This window comes from Hippocampus guttulatus, chromosome 17, assembly GCF_054856545.1.
Source record: "Hippocampus guttulatus isolate MCC_2025c chromosome 17, RoL_Hgut_1.0, whole genome shotgun sequence".
NCBI lineage: Eukaryota > Metazoa > Chordata > Actinopteri > Syngnathiformes > Syngnathidae > Hippocampus > Hippocampus guttulatus.
The window spans coordinates 3,217,504-3,234,193 of NC_141277.1; the positions used below are offsets into that span (position 1 = coordinate 3,217,504).

Here is a 16,690-nt window from a genome sequence, read left to right on the forward strand (position 1 = left end):
TATCTTTGTGTGTTTTTGGTCCTCACAGACGCTACACTCATCTACTGTTGTGTCTCAAGCATGTGAAAAGCTCGCAACACATTATCATTGCTTTGGAATATTACTGTCACTAAAAAGTGTATAGTTGTGTACATTCACAATATTGAATAAGAATTCTTTAAATTATGGAGTAAAAAAAATAATAGTAATAAACCAAAAAATAAAATAAAATCCTAACTTTTACCACAGGAAAGTTGTAGTAGTGAGGGGTCACTTTTGCATGACATATTTTCATAAATGGAGTGCTTTATCTAAGGAAGACTTCCTAAAAGATAAAGATAAGAAAAGGATTTTCAGCAAGTACAGTACAGTACTTAAAATGATTTAAATAAGCACGCGTGCTTCTGTTGACCACAAGCGCAGAACAGATGGGGCAATGTTTCCCCCTAGCGGAGATAACATGTACACGCACGTCCTTTTCGACCTCATTTCAGAAGCTGCCTGTGATGCTTTAATATTTCTGTTCACATAAATGTTTTATTACATGCACAACCCTCCACTAGTTTGTGATACTGACGATATGTACCATTGTACACCATAATAAACAAATAAATACATATTTTGAATCAAAATAAGAATTAAAATGTGAATATATTACACTGCTGGCATTCAAGCATCACTCAACGTCAAAATGAAATGAATTTAAAGTGAAAAGAAAAAGATTTTAATATACCGCATTCCATGCATGGATAAATGAGCACGTTTAGTACATTTATCACATAGGCCACACACAACATAGGCCAAGAGCAAATTTTAATCAGAGATAGATTTCTCTGCCCCTAAATGTATTTTGACAATGTATTTGCAAAATATCTTATTTTTTTCTGTTGCGCATTAGGTTTGGGAGATATTTTCGTTTTTTGTTTTTAAGTTTGACCTGTAAAAGCATGCAAAACACGTACTGTATTTTACCCATGCGTACTAATTTATAGCTGACGTTCTACCTGTTGCTGAACCTAACCCTTAATTCATAAAAATAGTAAATATATGACTTTATTACATCTTAGTGGTTTTTTTTGTATTATCGCTGTTATTATTGTCATTGTTAATAAAGCCTGGTGTGCTACAGAAAAAAAACAAGGGCAGATTTGGAATCAGCGCGAAAAATAGTACTCGGGCAGTTTACACATAATATCACATTATAATGATTATTGCTATTCTCATTATCATGTGTATATACTGTAGTTATGGTTCTGACTTTAAATGTCCCTGATTAAATGTTTTTCGTGATCTCGTAATGAGTGGAGTTTGACGTCGTCCGCTGACGTCAGACGCACGGAGCGTCGGCTGTGCAGCCTCCCTTCCTCTCTACTGGCCCCAACCTTCATTCGCAGGCCGGGTGCGATCCCAGCAACGAACCTACGATACTAGTGAATCCTAGGAAACATTGGGTTTCCGCTTCACAATCCCCGTCCATCCTTCCAGTAGACGACATTTCGCGGACATTAGACTCCTGCCGCTGGACACAAGGCACACACAGACGTCGAAACGGTAAGTTATGAGTCGTCGTTGTCGGCGGCGTCGCCGTCCGAGTGACGTTTCGCCAGCCCGTCTTTCCCTCCGCTTCAGTTTTATTGTCGCTTTGTTCTTTTTGGGCAGCAGCCATTTTTAATCGTCTTGTCCTGAAGGTTGGCCTCGGTGCCTTTCGCCCCCGCCCTCGGGAAATGGCCCCCGCTTTGGAGTGACTCGTTCCGGGCTTCCAAACGCGCAGCTTCCCGGGAATATCGTCGTCTTTTTACGGTCAACCGAATACAGTACTGAATGTCCCCGGCCTGTGTTTAAGGCTCGTATTTGAAACACTCTAAACCCAAAGTGATCGTGGTTTTCCCCATGGATAATTTCCTCCCAACATTCCCCTTAAATAACCACAGCTTGTTGGATTATGTACACCGTTTTATCGCGGCCCGTGTTTTTATTTTGACAACCCAGTACCTTACAAGTGCTTGGATGTTTACATAGCCATTTTCTATTAGCCGCCAAGTTAGCATCGGCAGTTCGCGTCATAGCCGGACGTTCACTCGGTGCCAGTTTTGTCACACAAACACACAGAAAAACGTAAGTGATCATTTGTCTTATGCTTTGACTAAGAGATCGTCGCGCAGTTGTCCAGGAAAAAAAAAGATCTGCATTTCTTGTGCGCTAACTTGTCACGCTCCGTTTCTATTGCGCTAGCCCGGCAGTTTGACAAACATGTTTGTTCTGCGGCCTGCTCATTTAGCTGCTTTTGAAATACAGCCTCCGCCGTTTCGGCAGGCTAAGATGTCGTTTTCCCAGACAGCCCGGCTGATTCGAGGTTGAAAATGAAGGTTTAACGTCAAGCACATGACAGGAGCTAGCTGTCATCGAGTTAGCGTCGATATGTGACGTCATAATGCTCTCCGATCTGTCGCTGCAAAATTAATGGACTCGAGGTAAAAGCTTTTTATTTGACTAAAAGTGGACGGCGTTTTCTGAGATTGCACATTGTCTTGTTCTGCTTCGGGCTGTTGAGCTAGAACAGCAGTATTTTTGCTTGTGAATTAACTGCACTTCAAATATATATATATATTTGCACATAGGCTGCTCAATACTTGCTCATTTAAGTCAGCCATGCAAAGCCTAATCGTTTTGGGGGGAAAAAAGTCAGATATTTGTGATTTTATGTAATGTATGTCAACCTCTGATTGCCACTGTATTTGCCATGGGGATAATACGAGCAAACGAGAGGTGGTTGGTCATTTATTTCCACCTTAAGTGTTGATATTAGTTAAAGGAATTATGGTCAACATATTGCAAGAAATATGTTTCCAAATTTGTATCTGGTTCCTAAATCTAATGAAACGTGAAGTTTTATCTCGATTTTTATTGCCACTATGGCTGAAATGTTCCTGGAGTTTTGTTTTTTTATATTATATTTCCACTCTTGTTCTTCCATGTAGAATAAGAAAAGCACTGGGAAGAGGCGCAAAGACAAATTTCCATACTCGATGACATTACATCGCAATGTCCGATCGTTTGGGGCAAATAACCAAGTCCAAGGATGGGAAAAGCAAGTACTCCTCACTCAGCCTGTTTGACAAGTACAAGGGAAAATCAATAGAAACTCAGAAAAACTCAGGTACCTTGTTTTATTTTGATATTGCTACCGAACATTTTAGGCTGTGTTCACATTTGTTTGTCTCACTTGTATTCACACAAACATTTAAAACATTGATGAAAACTCAAAAGTAATTGAGTTACCGGTACTCTTTTTAAAGAAAAAAAACTCTTGAGCTAAAGCTTGGTCGACTTGGATAAATCAGTCACCCAATTTGTCAGCGCTTTTTTTTTAAATTTTTTTTTTACACATTGCGACCAAAGACACAAAACAACAATGCCGTTTTCTGTGTCACATATGCAAATGGGTTATGGCACTAACGTCGTTTTGAAGGGTCAACACGACCTTGAGCTACATGTCCTCCTCTCGCACCTCCTTTAACTGCATGTCTCTCGCTATCAGTTCCGCGACATGGCTTGCAGAGTCTTGGCAAAGTGGCCGCAGCCCGGCGCATGCCCCCACCCGCTCACCTACCGAGCCTGAAGTCTGAAAACAAAGGAAACGATCCCAACGTGATTATTGTCCCGAAAGACGGCACAGGATGGGCAAACAAGCCGGAACAACCCGATCAAAAGAGGTAAGAGGGGATCGTTGGTAAAGTCCCCCCCGGTGTCTTATCACGCCGTCGTTCATGGGGTTTGTTCTTTTTCTTGTTTTTGCAGTTCTGTTGCATCAATACCTCAGCTGCCGGAGTCGCAGCTGCAGCCGGCTTCACAGAAATCTGTCTCCAATCTTCAGAAGCCTCCCCCAGTAGCCAACCCGGAGGTGCGTATATTTGTTGACCTGGCACAGAGATTGTCGGCGTGGTCCACAATCTTCTTGTATTTAACTGTAAAGTTCAATACGTTTGCCTTTAATCTTGAAGAACTCTTTGTTCGGGTGCATTTTTTATTTTCAATTGTGTCTGATGCATTTTAATTGAATCATGTCGTGCCCTGCCCCATATTTTACTGCAGTGTTAATATTCAAACTGTATAATGCGCATCATTTTACACCGACTTACAATAATGTCAAATGCAATTTGCTTGTTCTAATTATCACCTTTGCTCTTGAGTTGTTTTTCATACACATTTACTGGAAGTGTGTTTTAACTCAGCTAGTATCCATAAGAGCGTCTACGTGATTCGGACAAATTAGGCCTACGTCGCTGTCGTAGGATCCAAACTCTATTGTTGACCAAGGACGCACTCTAAAATCAGTACTGCGCCCTGGAAAAATGGTGTCAGCGGTCGGTCTCAAATATCCCTGCTGGGGGGGGTTTTGGTTTTTTTCCGTTCCGCAGAACACAAACACAGGTGGACCAAAGCAATGGGCCCAGCTAAATGGAAAGGCAGTCGAGCAAGATGGTGAGTCAGCTCTCACTTGGGCTGGAAATGTACTCTGGTATACTGAGCCTTCTCTGTGTGGCAACCCGACAGGTTCAAGGGCCTTAAACCGACTTCAGCCCTTCTCTCACGAGGAATTTCCCACACTGAAGGCCGCTGGAGAACAGGACAAGGCTGGCAAGGAAAGAAGCGGCTACGATCCGTCGTATGGGCCCGGACCAAGCCTCCGCCCACAGAGTATGTTTCGCCCTCCCCACATGGGTTCAGGAGTGAATTTGTATCTAAACAAGTCACGGCGGTGCATGCATTACATTACTCCCCAAGCCGATCAACTACGCACGTAGTTTGCCAATTGCTGTTATTGAACTGCACTCTGTTCGTGTCAAGATGTGACCAGCTGGAGGGAGGGAGGCGGCAGGAACCTCCAGCCCTCATCCCTGACCCTCGGCTCGCCAGTGGAACCTGAGGGCAAAAATACCGCCCCGGGGGAGACGGGAACCCCTCCTGCCGCGGCCCACCCCTCTTCCGCCACCAGCGCCGCCTCATCTAGCGTCGTCGTGGCAGCGGCGGCGGCGGCACAGCCGCCGAGCGCAGACCCCAAGGAACCCTCCCTGCGTCCCGCTCAGCCTCTGCGCAGAACAGCGGTGCCGTCAGCCCTGCAGCATCAGCTCCACCACACTTCCAATGCCGTCTACCATGACATGTTGCCCGCTTTTGTAAGTGCCCAGAACATCGGTGATCAAGAGGTGACGGTTTGTGCTTTGAGCGCGCATCATACCGCTGTTGACAGATGTGCTCCAAAGAGACGCGTGAGAGTTCAGGTACAGACCACGTCTCTGCTACTGTAGCGGCACCAGCCCGATTCGACAGCAAATCCACTTTTCGACAGACTTACGCTAAACCTGAACTTCTCAAGTAAGTACATCAGCTGCGTGCCAGCTCGCCATGTCTGTCGCCCCGAGGCTAAATGTGTCCTTACCCACTAGTGGTGACATTCGAAGAGAGAACCGATTTGTCCGCGGGCCGCACCGACTCTCCTCCCAGCCGATCCGTCGACCCGGCGACCGACCGCAAAGACCCGCCATCATTAACCCCGAAGACCTGAAGGATCTGGATGACCTCGACAATGACTGTGAAGATGGATGGGCTGGTACATACAACGTTAATCTCTCTTATGTCCTCATGTTGGTGTCGTTTGGCAATCTATCTTTGTTGAGCTACTTACTTTCATCTTACATGTATATAAATATGTATCTGAGGAAAACAAAGGTTGATATCTGGTAGAAGAGGCTTAAGGGAGTCTGCTGCCATGCATTTTATCAGTATTCCATTCTGCCCTTCCATCACTGAATGACAATCCATTAAAAAAAAAGTCTTTTTTTTTCTCCCCTATTCTTATTAACCCCAGTAGCCTACGTACTTCGTTTTTGCCGACCTGTGGTGCTTTTCATTTTTGCAGGTCTCCATGAAGAAGTTGATTACAGTGAGAAGCTCAAGTTCAGTGATGATGAAGATGAACATTCAGCCAGTGATAAAAACAAGATGTGGTGAGGAGCTGTAATTGTCCCAGTCATATAACTTGTATCATTTTGCAGCTCAGAGTGACTCGGCCTGTATTTTCCCCTTCTTACACTTTGTTCTTACTGACACAATGTCCTTCAAATTTTCCAGGGCTGAGTGGGACAGGGAGAATCGACGCGACTGCCCGTCATCACTCAGCTCAAGCGATGGCCCTGAAGAGAATTATTCTTACCAACACCAGGAGGCTCAGAGGAAGACGAACAGCAGATATCTCTCTGCGGACCCCCAGGTTAACTACACATCATGTGCCATTTTGACTCTCTGTCTCTCTTGGGATTTCTTGGTTGAGAGGAACTCATGATCTTGGCTCTTTTAGCCCTTTATAGCCCTTTACTCATATGTCTCTTGTGGACTATTCAGTTTTTGAAGAGATTATGCAAACAACACCATTGTTCCAACCAAGAGTCCCTTTTTACACTGCATGAAGAAAAGCAAGAGTCGCTGTGACGGGCTACCAAGATTTTTATTTTATTTTTTTTAACTTTTGGAGTGAGGTGGAATGTAAGGTTACCTTACACCTTGTCAATGTTGTGTTTTATATGCCGACGATGCCGTTGTCACTCATCTAATTATATAACTGGGGGATGGCTGGAAGGCTTTGCTCATAAATAACTCTATTCTGCCTTCAGTCCCAACAGAAGAACCACGGCGAGCCGGCCCTTGACCCAGAAGACCACCAGCGGCAATCACAGCCCCCGGCGAGGGCAAAGTTTGTGTCACCTGAGCTGTCTGAGGCTGTGGAGAGGGCCCGCAGGCGTCGCGAGGAGGAAGAGCGCCGCGCCCGCGAGGAACGCTTGGCGGCCTGCGCGGAGAAACTCAAAAAGCTGGATGAGAAATTTGGCAAGACTGAAAGGCAAGCCTCAAGGACGGAGGACGGCCACAAAGATGGAGAGGGCAAAGAAATCCCCTTGTCTCCCAACAGGGATGCTAATAAAGCCCACCATGACAGCTGTGTGTACAATGCAAAAGGTAGCAAATGAAAGAGAGGTCACCTTTGGATAGTAAATCGAAGATATTTTAATTATGGGATGCTTGTTCTCCAGATGAGTGCTCCTCTGACAACTCCCCCAGCCCGAGCTTCCGCGAGGAGCTCATATTCCCCGCTTATCGCAGCTGCGAGGATGACATCCAGGAGCCCTCTTCTCCCTCTGGAGATTACAGCGGACGCCATGTCGCAAAGCCTGTTCCGCCCCGCTTTCAGAAACCGCCCCTGCAGCAGCAGCAGCAGGTGAATTCAAGCGTGATGCCCATAACTCAGATTAAATACAGCTTTGGAAATGTGTTTACAACATTAGATAGGACTCCCCACTTGGATTCATCGGTGACGCTGTAATTTGATTTTCCAGGAACATTTTGTTTTTGGCACGAGTAGTTTCCTGGCAAATACGTCGGCTTCATTTGTCATGTCCGTTCTGCAGGAGCAGGTCTACAAAATACAGCACTGGCAGCAGTCGAGCCATCAAGCTTCATCTGGCTCGAGCCACACACAACGGGGCTACTATCCCCCGCATGTCCTTGGCTTTGATCCCCGCTGGATGATGATGCCACCTTTCATGGACCCCCGCGTCAGCCAAGGGAGATCTCCCGTCGACTACTATCCCAGTACTATCCACTCCTCCGGTGAGTACTACTGACTGCTCAATACAATCCCATGTCGTGGTTTTATCTCTCTGGTTCTCAAAGAAGATCCCCCCCCGTCCCCCACAGGAATGATGAAACCGCTGATACAACAAGATCGCCTGACCAGTCCCAGTTCCGACGAAGGTCATCCCAACCTGCACCAAGAGCGAAGGACCCCTTCCACTGAGCCGTATCCCGTTTGGAGCCAAGATGGCTACCCCATGCGCAGCTTCACTCCACCTTACCAAAGGCAGCATGAAAACCAGGACAGCAGTCTGCTTGATGACCGGTCAGTTCCTCTTTGCTGTTTCAGTGCATTTTTCTGTTCTGTAGCTGGAGTAACAATAATAATTGGCACAATACTATAAGCTGTTTCCAAAATCTCTCAAAGATGTTCTGTCGTATCTTTTTTCGGCAGAAGTGACAGGGCCTCCTCACAGCAGGACACTTATGAGGAAAGGTCCAGTGAGGGCCTGACACACCCACAGGATGACCTGCAACATCACACTTTCCAGAGTCGAGCCTCGGACCGAGACCACCACGACCAGGGGCTGCTGACCGGCGCTCAGATTCACACCCAGTATCATGCGGAGAACAAATACCCAAAACAAGACTCCAAAGACCGCCATCTGAAGGATGGTGATTCTCACGATGAGAGCTTTGACGGTTCTAAAGACAACTGGAAACGAGACGGAGGGTCCGATTCCAGTCTCGGTACCAGCCAGCCGTTAGAGACCACTGGCCGTACTTTGATACGCAGAACTGGGCCAATTAAGAAACCAGTTCTCAAGGCTCTGAAAGTTGAAGACAAGGAGAATGAGAAGCCCAAACCTGAGCCAGAAGAAAAGGCTGTCCCCTACCGTCTGGAGAAGGAAGTCCTGACCAATGTCTATGACTTAAAGAAGGACAGCCAGTCTGTCAGCAATCGGTCCTCTGGGTCACCCGTGGTGGAGAAACGGCCTGAAGAAAGGCAGCGTCAGTCCCCGGCTCCTGCTAAAGAGGAGCGGCCTGCAGTAATTCATCATAGTGATGATTCCCAGAGGAAGAGCGTCTGGGACACCAACGAATTCCAGCCGCCACGAGATGTTTTGGAAAACGCGGAGCCTCAGGCACCACGTCGTAACAACTGGATCTTCATCGATGAAGAACAGGCCTTTGGTGCGGTCAGGGGATCCGGAAGAGGCCGCAGTCGAGGTTTTAGGGATTTCAATTCTCGGGGTGGAGGCCGCAGCGTCAGAGGCGGAGACAACGTCAGAAGCGGCTACAACAACGGTGTCGGTCACGCTCTGCGTGCAGGGAGAGGTCGAGCCCAACCCAGAGAGCTGAAGCTGGAAGAGTTCCAGAGAGGCAAGCCGCGAAGACGCAACGTGAGCGAGACACTAAGTGAAACCTCCGAGTATGAGGAGCTGCCCAAGAGACGGCGGCAGAAAGGCTCCGAAAATGGGGAAGTCTACGCTGACTCTGGAGAAAGTCGCAAAGCCGATCGCGAGTCTTGGCGATCCAACAAGGTGTATGCTGAAGACCAGGTCGCTGCCGACGGCAAAGAAAAAGCCAAGGCGAGCAGAGGCTTTGGAGGTCGCATGCTGCCTCCCAGACTGAATACTGGAAACTATACCAGAGGTTACGGCGGCTCCAGGGAGATGTCCACGTGGAGGGGTCGTGGTCCTCAATTTGGTAGCAGCGGTGGTTCCATGCAAGAAAACGGTTATGGTCCCGGCGCTGACGCCGCTTTCTCCCGTAAACTCCCTGCTGAGCGCGAGTCTCTGAAGTACCCCACAAAATTGACCGGCTCTTTCCTAGAAAACGGCTCAGAGGACCGTGAGGGGGAATACTATTTTGACCCCGATAACCCTGACAGGCCGGTGCTGAGGAGGCGACGGCCCCCGCGTCAAGACAAGCCCCCGCGCTTCCGTCGCCTGCAGCAAGAGCGTGAGCCTGGTTCCAACCAGTGGACCAGTGACGAATACATCAATGGAGACTTAACAAGCCCTTGGCCCGGTCGCCCCAAAGGCAGTGGGGAAGACAAGTGGCCCAACGGCCCCTACCCCGGAGGACGCAGTGGCCAGCACGCTCAGACAGAGGAATGGGACACGGGATCGGACAACAGTGACTTTAGCGATTGGAGGGGGAAGCGCGTGGCCGGCGGCGGCACGCCTACGCAGGGACACGCCGACGTTCTCTCGGACGCGTGCCACGGTGAAGCGGGCGCCATTGAGAAGAGGGAGCTTTCCAAACGAAGCTTCTCCAGCCAGAGGCCGCTGATTGAACGCCAGAACAGGAAAGGAGAGCCCTCAGCGCTGGAGACCAGTAAGATGGCACGTGCACCCGATAACCCGCAGTCTGCTCCCTCAAACAGGAATGACGCCTGGCAGAATGGAGGGACCTCTTGTAAGAGGTGAGGAACCAGAAGCTTGAATCAACCAATACTTGCACCCGACAATGTTTTCTTCCCAGACGTTAACAGAGTGTCATCATTTTTTTTTTTTTCCCCCTAGTAGGAACCCAGATGAGTCGGGCCCTGCCTATGGCACTGATCAGTCAGATGGGCGGGAGCTGAATGAGTCCTCAGGAAAGAACTTTGACAAGTCAGGTCCCATTAAACCCGATATCGTGGAGCCACTTTCCCAGTATGAGCTCAGTGCCTACCCAAGTGAGTGATCAACCCTAAAATGGATGACATGACAATGCCGCCCCTCTTGAAATCCATTTAGAGTTAATATGTTCCTGTGTTTTAGTTGAGGAAGATGCCGGGGGACCGGTTTCTAATCCAGACACTTACCATGACGCATTGTCCAAAAAACAAAGACGTCCACAAGCTGACGATAGGCGGAGGAAGGATCAAGGAGTTACCGTAAGTTCAAACCATCGTTTCGTGAAAAGGATACGAAAAGGGTTTTGAGACCTTTCTTGCTAAATTCCTGCATTAGGTGCCAGTGAAGAACAGGTCGGTCGCATCCAAGATACCACCGCGTTTCGCCAAGAAGCAGGGAACCATGAGCCTCGAACAACCAGAAGAGACTCTTTCCTCCAGTAATTTGGGTACAGAAATCTGGGAGACCAACAGCTCTGGTAAGTTAGTTCAATGCAGGTCGCACCACTCGGGAATAATGCTTGAAATTAAACAAACAAAAAGATTTGTTAGTCACAGCCGTACATGAAATTATTACCTTGACGTCATCTCATTTTGTTTATTTCCAAGCTCTTGCAGTACAGTCCTCAGGGGGAGACTCATGGACAAAGCAGGTGTCTTACACTGGCAGCGAGCCCAACTCTGAGGTACCGCACGATGGCTTCGTATGGAAACAAATTTCTGAGAGAAATGCTAAGCCTCATTTTTTATTTATCCCCCCCCCCCCCCCCCCCCCCCCAAGGACTCCGACGCAGGCCCAGAGCAGAGCAAAGAGCAGCACAAACCGGGGCCCATCGGGAACGAGCGCTCCCTAAAGCACCGCAAGGGCTCTGAGGCAGTGGATCGCCTGGAAGGTGGCCCCATCAACCCGGTCAACGGCGTGGACCTCCACGTGGACGCCGTCCTTCCCGTTCCCCCCATCGAGTTTGGCGTCAGCGCCAAGGACTCTGACTTTAGCCTGCCGCCAGGTTCCAGCCCGGTGCCCGTGTCGAACCCCGTCAACAAGCTTCAAGATCCCCTTACCGCCAATGTGAGTGGTGAACTTGAACTCATTGTTCCTACTGAAATGCCTCTGGAGTGACCGCCTAAGCTGATTGGCGCACATCCTCTTCTTTCAGACAATCCCCATGCTCCGATCCAACCACCTGCAACCCGGCATAAACCTCAACCCGCTTTCCTTTCCAAGTACCGACCTCACCCTCAAGGTATGACAACTACTATTCTATTCGTACTCACGACAGGTCAAGCTACAATCGGTCAATACGTGCCCTGGCACAGCCGTCCTCAGCCTCATCTTTATCAGAATGCGCAACACTTTTGCGTTTTCAGATGGAGTCGGCGCGTAAGGCGTGGGAGAATTCGCAGTCCCTTCCTGAGCAGGGCTCTCCCAGTGGAGGGGGCTCGGGAGTGCCACCACCATGCAGTGTGGGTTCGTCCAGCGGCGTCAGTTACAGCTCTTTTGGAGGGGTCTCCATGCCTCCTATGCCCGTGGCGTCCGTAGCACCATCCATGTCCTTGCAAGGTACAGCTAAAGCTAGACGAGGATGGGTTTTTTTTTTGGGGGGGGGGGGGGGTTACCGATTATTAGTTTTTCAAGGAGGCTGATATTTGGAGCTGAAATTCATTATCAAGTAAAGGTAAAATATTGCTCAACTTGTGACATCATATTCATCTAACCTCATTTTACTTTTCTTTTAGGTAGTCATATTCCCCCGTTGTATTTGGATGGTCACGTCTTCCCCAGTCAACCTCGCTTGGTTCCACCCACGATGACTCAGCAGCAAACCTACCAACAAGTATGCACACGCACACTATCACGGATTTGTGTCTGTGTGTGTTGCGTGCGTGTTGCCTCTGAAATGCTCTTAATGTTTGACGTGTGCATACATTCAGGCGGCAGCCCAGCAGATCCCTATCTCGTTGCACACGTCTCTTCAGGCTCAGGCTCAGTTGGGTCTTAGAGGAGGCCTGCCTGTCTCTCAGTCCCAGGAGATGTACAACTCTATTCCCCCCTTCAGGTATCGAGTGGAGCCTTATCTAGTTTCGTGTGTCTCTGGCTACCTAAGTTCTGTGCGTGCGTGCGCTCGCGCGTGTGCGTGTCATCCGGCGCATGATGCCGCCTTGCTTTGTGTAGGTCGCAGGTGTACATGCACCCCAACCTGTCGCAGCCCAGCCCCATGGTGCTGTCGGGTGGAGCGCCGCTAAAGGGGCCCTACTCGCCGTTCCCCGGCATGCAGCCATCAGACATCGTCAAGTCCTCATCGGGCTCGCACTATCAGCCCATGACCGGCAGCCAGCAGCTCGTCTATGACAGCCAGCTGAACCAGGGGCCCAGCATGGGATCGTCACAGCTGATGGACTCTCAACTCATCCAGGTCCGGTTTTTGGGATTAATGACAAAAATGCTTCAACTTTTCATCACAATTCATTCGGCATTCATTTCAAGGTTTCCTCTTCTTTTCACCAGGTGACCATGCCCTTGCCTGGATCACAGGTGCGCTACGGCTCCGCCCAGCAACACCTCATCCTCCCTCAGTCCATCCAGCTACAGCAAGGCCAGAATCATCTCTCAGTGGGAGGGCCACGCCGAATGATGCCACCTGGCTCGCAACCGCCTGTCATGCCGGGTAGCAGAGAGGTGTGTGTGTGTGTCTCTCTCTCACACATACACACACACTAGATTATGAAAACGTCCAAAATTGAACACGCACCAAAACTCCACAGAATACAGCGCAACATGCTCACAAATGAGGCAGTCTCTCCGTTTCCTCGAGTGATGTTTTTTCCTTATCATTTGGTCAAATTTTAGGGCTCCCAGATGGAAATGAAAGGTTTCCAATTTTCAGAGAAGCCAAATCATTCACCAGGCATGCCTGGAGGCTCCTACAGGTGAGTGCAAGTGAACTGCGTCAGTAATAATGGTGATGGTTGAGAGAACGTTTGTGGTCCAACTTTGTTCCCTCTTGCTCCTCATCAGGCCTGGTTCCGCTAGCCCGAGTGGAAAACCTTCTGGCCCAGTTGGACCATTGCCCGCCCATCATTATCCACAACAGGTACAACTTTTAATTCATAATTCCTTCGTGGAGTTGAACAAGAATGAATAATTTGGCGGTACCTCGAGTTATGAACTTAATTCCTTCCCCATTTGTAACTCAAAACATTCTTAAATCAAGGTAACCTTTCCCATGGAACTGAAATTAATCCATTCCAGCCCCCAAATTCTGTGATGTACATCTTATAAGATGTACACACATACTATAAAAGTAAAGAACCCAGCACAACTGTCGCAATGAATCACACATGGAGCCAACGACGGTACAATAGCACCCCAAAAATGTGTGCCTGATTCGAGAAGTTGGTAAAAGGGTCGTTCGTAACTCAAGCTTCCACTTGATATGCTTGTTACTGTTTTGACATCAAGATGGATGATTAACGCTTGCTTCTTCCGGTTGCATCGCCAACCACCCTCCCGTCTCACCTGCTCAGGGCGGCTTGGTGATGCACATGCGTCCCCCCACCAGCGGCCCCTTCCCCAGCCCCATCCAGAGACCAGTCATGCAGGTCAACAAACCGGTCATCATCCGCTCCCCCCCTTACCCCAATCCTGGCCGAGATCTCTCCCACTCCACCCCTCCCTCGGCCTCCGAGCCCCCCATCAAGGGGCCCGAGGATGGCATGAAGGTGAGCCACCCACTGTAAAGATAGGTAATTTCATTTCATCTTCTTTTTTTTTTTTTAAAGCTGTGTACGCGTTGATTGTGTTTGCTGTGACAGTCTCAGAAATGCCATTCGGAATATTATTGATGGTTCATTGATTCAAATATGTTTGTAGTATGCATTTGAGAACTGTAGAACTTCATGGAAGTTACAAATGTTTTTCAGGTAGGATTTGAAGTATACAGCCCCCACCCACCCACCACCACCACCACCACCACTTTTTTACGGGGGCACAAATAGTGAATATCCGCACAACTAGTTGACTCCTACGTCCCAACAGTTGTTTGAAGATGGGCCATAATCGATGAACCAGCTTATAGCGGGAAACTAAATGTTGTCATCATTGTCATCACTGATAAACAGAGCGAAAAGCAAGATGTAAATAAAAAGTTGTACAATGCTGTATATTGTACTATTGCACTGGTTTTGAATGTTTCACCATTTTTTTCCTTGAATTTGAATTGAAGGTTGAATTCTGTTTCACCACACAGTATGTGCTGTTTTTGCGAGCCAATTACAATGACGTTCATGCAAATAAATAAGGGATGCACAGAGTGGCTTTAAAACTCACTCTGCCTTCTTCTTGGCACAGTGTAAACCCGTGCGAGAGGTGCGCATAGCCGTGGGTGAGGGCCAGGCGCCAACGGGGGGGATGACCAGCAAGCTCCAGGACTCCCTCACCTCCTCCGGGCACACCAAGCTGCTGCGCACGGGCGCCATCAAACCCCAGGCGGTGAAAGTGGAAGAGGGCAAGGCATAGTCTTCAATTGTGGACCTCAAACAAAATAGATTCAAAAGAAAATGAAGAAAAGAATGGTCATCACCACCCAGCCTATGAACACACAAGCTTCTTGCACAATGTCTGAGCCTTCCAACACAAGCACCATCAACAATTCCTCCCGTTGACCCAGACGCTTATGACTTCACACCACAATGTAAGACTTCGAGATATGTGTGTGTGTGTATATATATATATATATATATATATATATATACATACATGTATATATATATGAAATATCTCGACACACTGTATATATAAATATATACATAGATACAGCCTTTTAAAAGCAGATCTCCACATGGTCCTCTTTATTTATTCCCCCCCCCCCCCCCCCCCCCGCCACCTGTAAATGCCTGCTTCATTTGTGCGCACTGTTTTTTGCCAATCGGTATGCAACTGCTGGGTAACGGGCAGTCACTTGGACATTTTTAAAACCAATTCCAATACAGTTGGGGCACTTTTTCCTCCCCTTTGTTGATAATTAAGTTCCAAGCTCTTGTCATCTGCAATGGGGGTTTTATAATTACAAGAACAAGAAAAAGCAAAACATTGCATGTGGACATCAAATTGCCATGAACCCGTGGCTACACGTGTAGATTTATAGACATTATTTCTTAAAAAAAAAAAAAAAAAAAATGTTTCCTTTTACACTCTGCTGTACAAAATGGTGACATGTTTTTGTTTTGTTCCCCCCCCTTTCCCAAAATTCATGTTGCTTCCACGCTGAACTTGTGAACTCAAATTGTCTCTGGGTGTTACATATGACACTTTATTTAAATCATGGGTGGGCAAACTGGCATGTGGGTCCATAAACAACCCTCTGATGGCATTTGATACTAAATATCCCAAACACTGAATAATGATAAAAAGGCCCCTTGATGCACCCCGATCTACCCCCGAGAGCACTATTTGTAGTTCCTCAGAATGCCATTTTAAGTCCTCAGTTTCTAGGGGAGGCCACTTTAAATTTATCAACTTAAATGATCCTCGGAAGAATTAAAATGGCCTCCCATGACTCTTTGAGGACTCAAATTGACAGAACTTAGGCAAAAGGTTCCTTTTGTTTTTCCAAGACTTTTCAGTCACCCGATAAGTTCAGCCATCTTATCTGTGTGGCACAAGCAGTAAACGCAGCAACCATGGTCCAATTTTAACTTAATGTTTCCATGAAAACCGTTGAGAAAAGGTGAGAATTGCTTGCGCACTGTACTACGAATATTTTTTTTCTGTTTTTGTTTTTTTGAAGAAAAAAAATGTGATGATTTTTGTTTATTTTTCTTGTTTTTAATGGCCTCTCACAAAGTCATAGCTGGTTAATTCAGTGAGTCTGCTTTAACTGTACTGTACCCTTTCATGACACTAAAACCCCCTTTATCATGGTGCGTGTGCAACATAGAATCCACATTTCATTTGGGAACAGGGATTTCAAAGCAAGGACGGGGAACCCATTGCCGGGCCAGTCATGCAATCCTGAAAACCAAATCCTGTAAAAAAAAAAAAATTAAACCTCAAAACCTTTTTTTCATGAATTTCAGAGTAGAAAAAATAAAAGTTCCCCACTTCTGCTTTCGATTCACACAGCAGATTTTACATTCATTACCTTACAATTGTGCAAGTTTTGGGAGTGTTTTTTGGTTTTTCTTCCTGCAAAAAGTGCTCCGTGCTCGCTCGCACCAAAAATGTTGCCCCAACTTTTTTTGTTTTTGGTTGTACTTTTAAATATTCATATTAAATTGTTTTCTTGTCAAAAGGACCAGTGCTTTCTACACAGCTGATCCCAGTATTCTATTTATCCTACCCGACGATACCTTTTATCCTTTTCAGATAATTGTTCATTATGCGCATTATTGTTTAAGAAAAAAAAAAGCTTATAGACATAAAAAGAAATAAAGCAGTTGTGATTTCCTAACATGTACTCT

At 47.3% G+C, this 16,690-nt stretch overlaps 1 protein-coding gene across 5 annotated transcripts; it reads left to right on the top strand.

The window, feature by feature from the left end:
- The first annotated feature begins 1,355 nt into the window (after positions 1 to 1,355).
- prrc2b (proline-rich coiled-coil 2B) lies at positions 1,356 to 16,680 on the top strand. 5 transcript variants are annotated; one of them, XM_086134391.1, is made up of 31 exons: positions 1,356 to 1,530; positions 2,958 to 3,136; positions 3,518 to 3,692; positions 3,778 to 3,880; positions 4,398 to 4,461; positions 4,534 to 4,677; positions 4,828 to 5,156; positions 5,231 to 5,355; positions 5,427 to 5,590; positions 5,900 to 5,987; positions 6,112 to 6,250; positions 6,651 to 6,990; positions 7,065 to 7,249; positions 7,440 to 7,641; positions 7,729 to 7,930; positions 8,060 to 10,036; positions 10,137 to 10,291; positions 10,377 to 10,492; positions 10,569 to 10,710; positions 10,841 to 10,917; positions 11,013 to 11,300; positions 11,389 to 11,475; positions 11,600 to 11,792; positions 11,969 to 12,066; positions 12,164 to 12,288; positions 12,405 to 12,645; positions 12,738 to 12,908; positions 13,080 to 13,159; positions 13,248 to 13,323; positions 13,757 to 13,951; positions 14,580 to 16,680. In XM_086134391.1, the coding sequence occupies exons 2-31, from the start codon at positions 3,022 to 3,024 to the stop codon at positions 14,745 to 14,747; spliced, it is 6,564 nt and encodes a 2,187-aa protein (XP_085990517.1). In that variant the 5' UTR covers positions 1,356 to 1,530; positions 2,958 to 3,021; the 3' UTR covers positions 14,748 to 16,680. The 5 variants fall into 5 exon arrangements, with proteins under 5 accessions (XP_085990517.1, XP_085990518.1, XP_085990522.1 ...); XM_086134392.1 differs by having other exon boundaries at positions 10,140 to 10,291; XM_086134396.1 differs by having other exon boundaries at positions 13,757 to 13,975; positions 14,580 to 14,719.
- Positions 16,681 to 16,690: the final 10 nt, after the last annotated feature.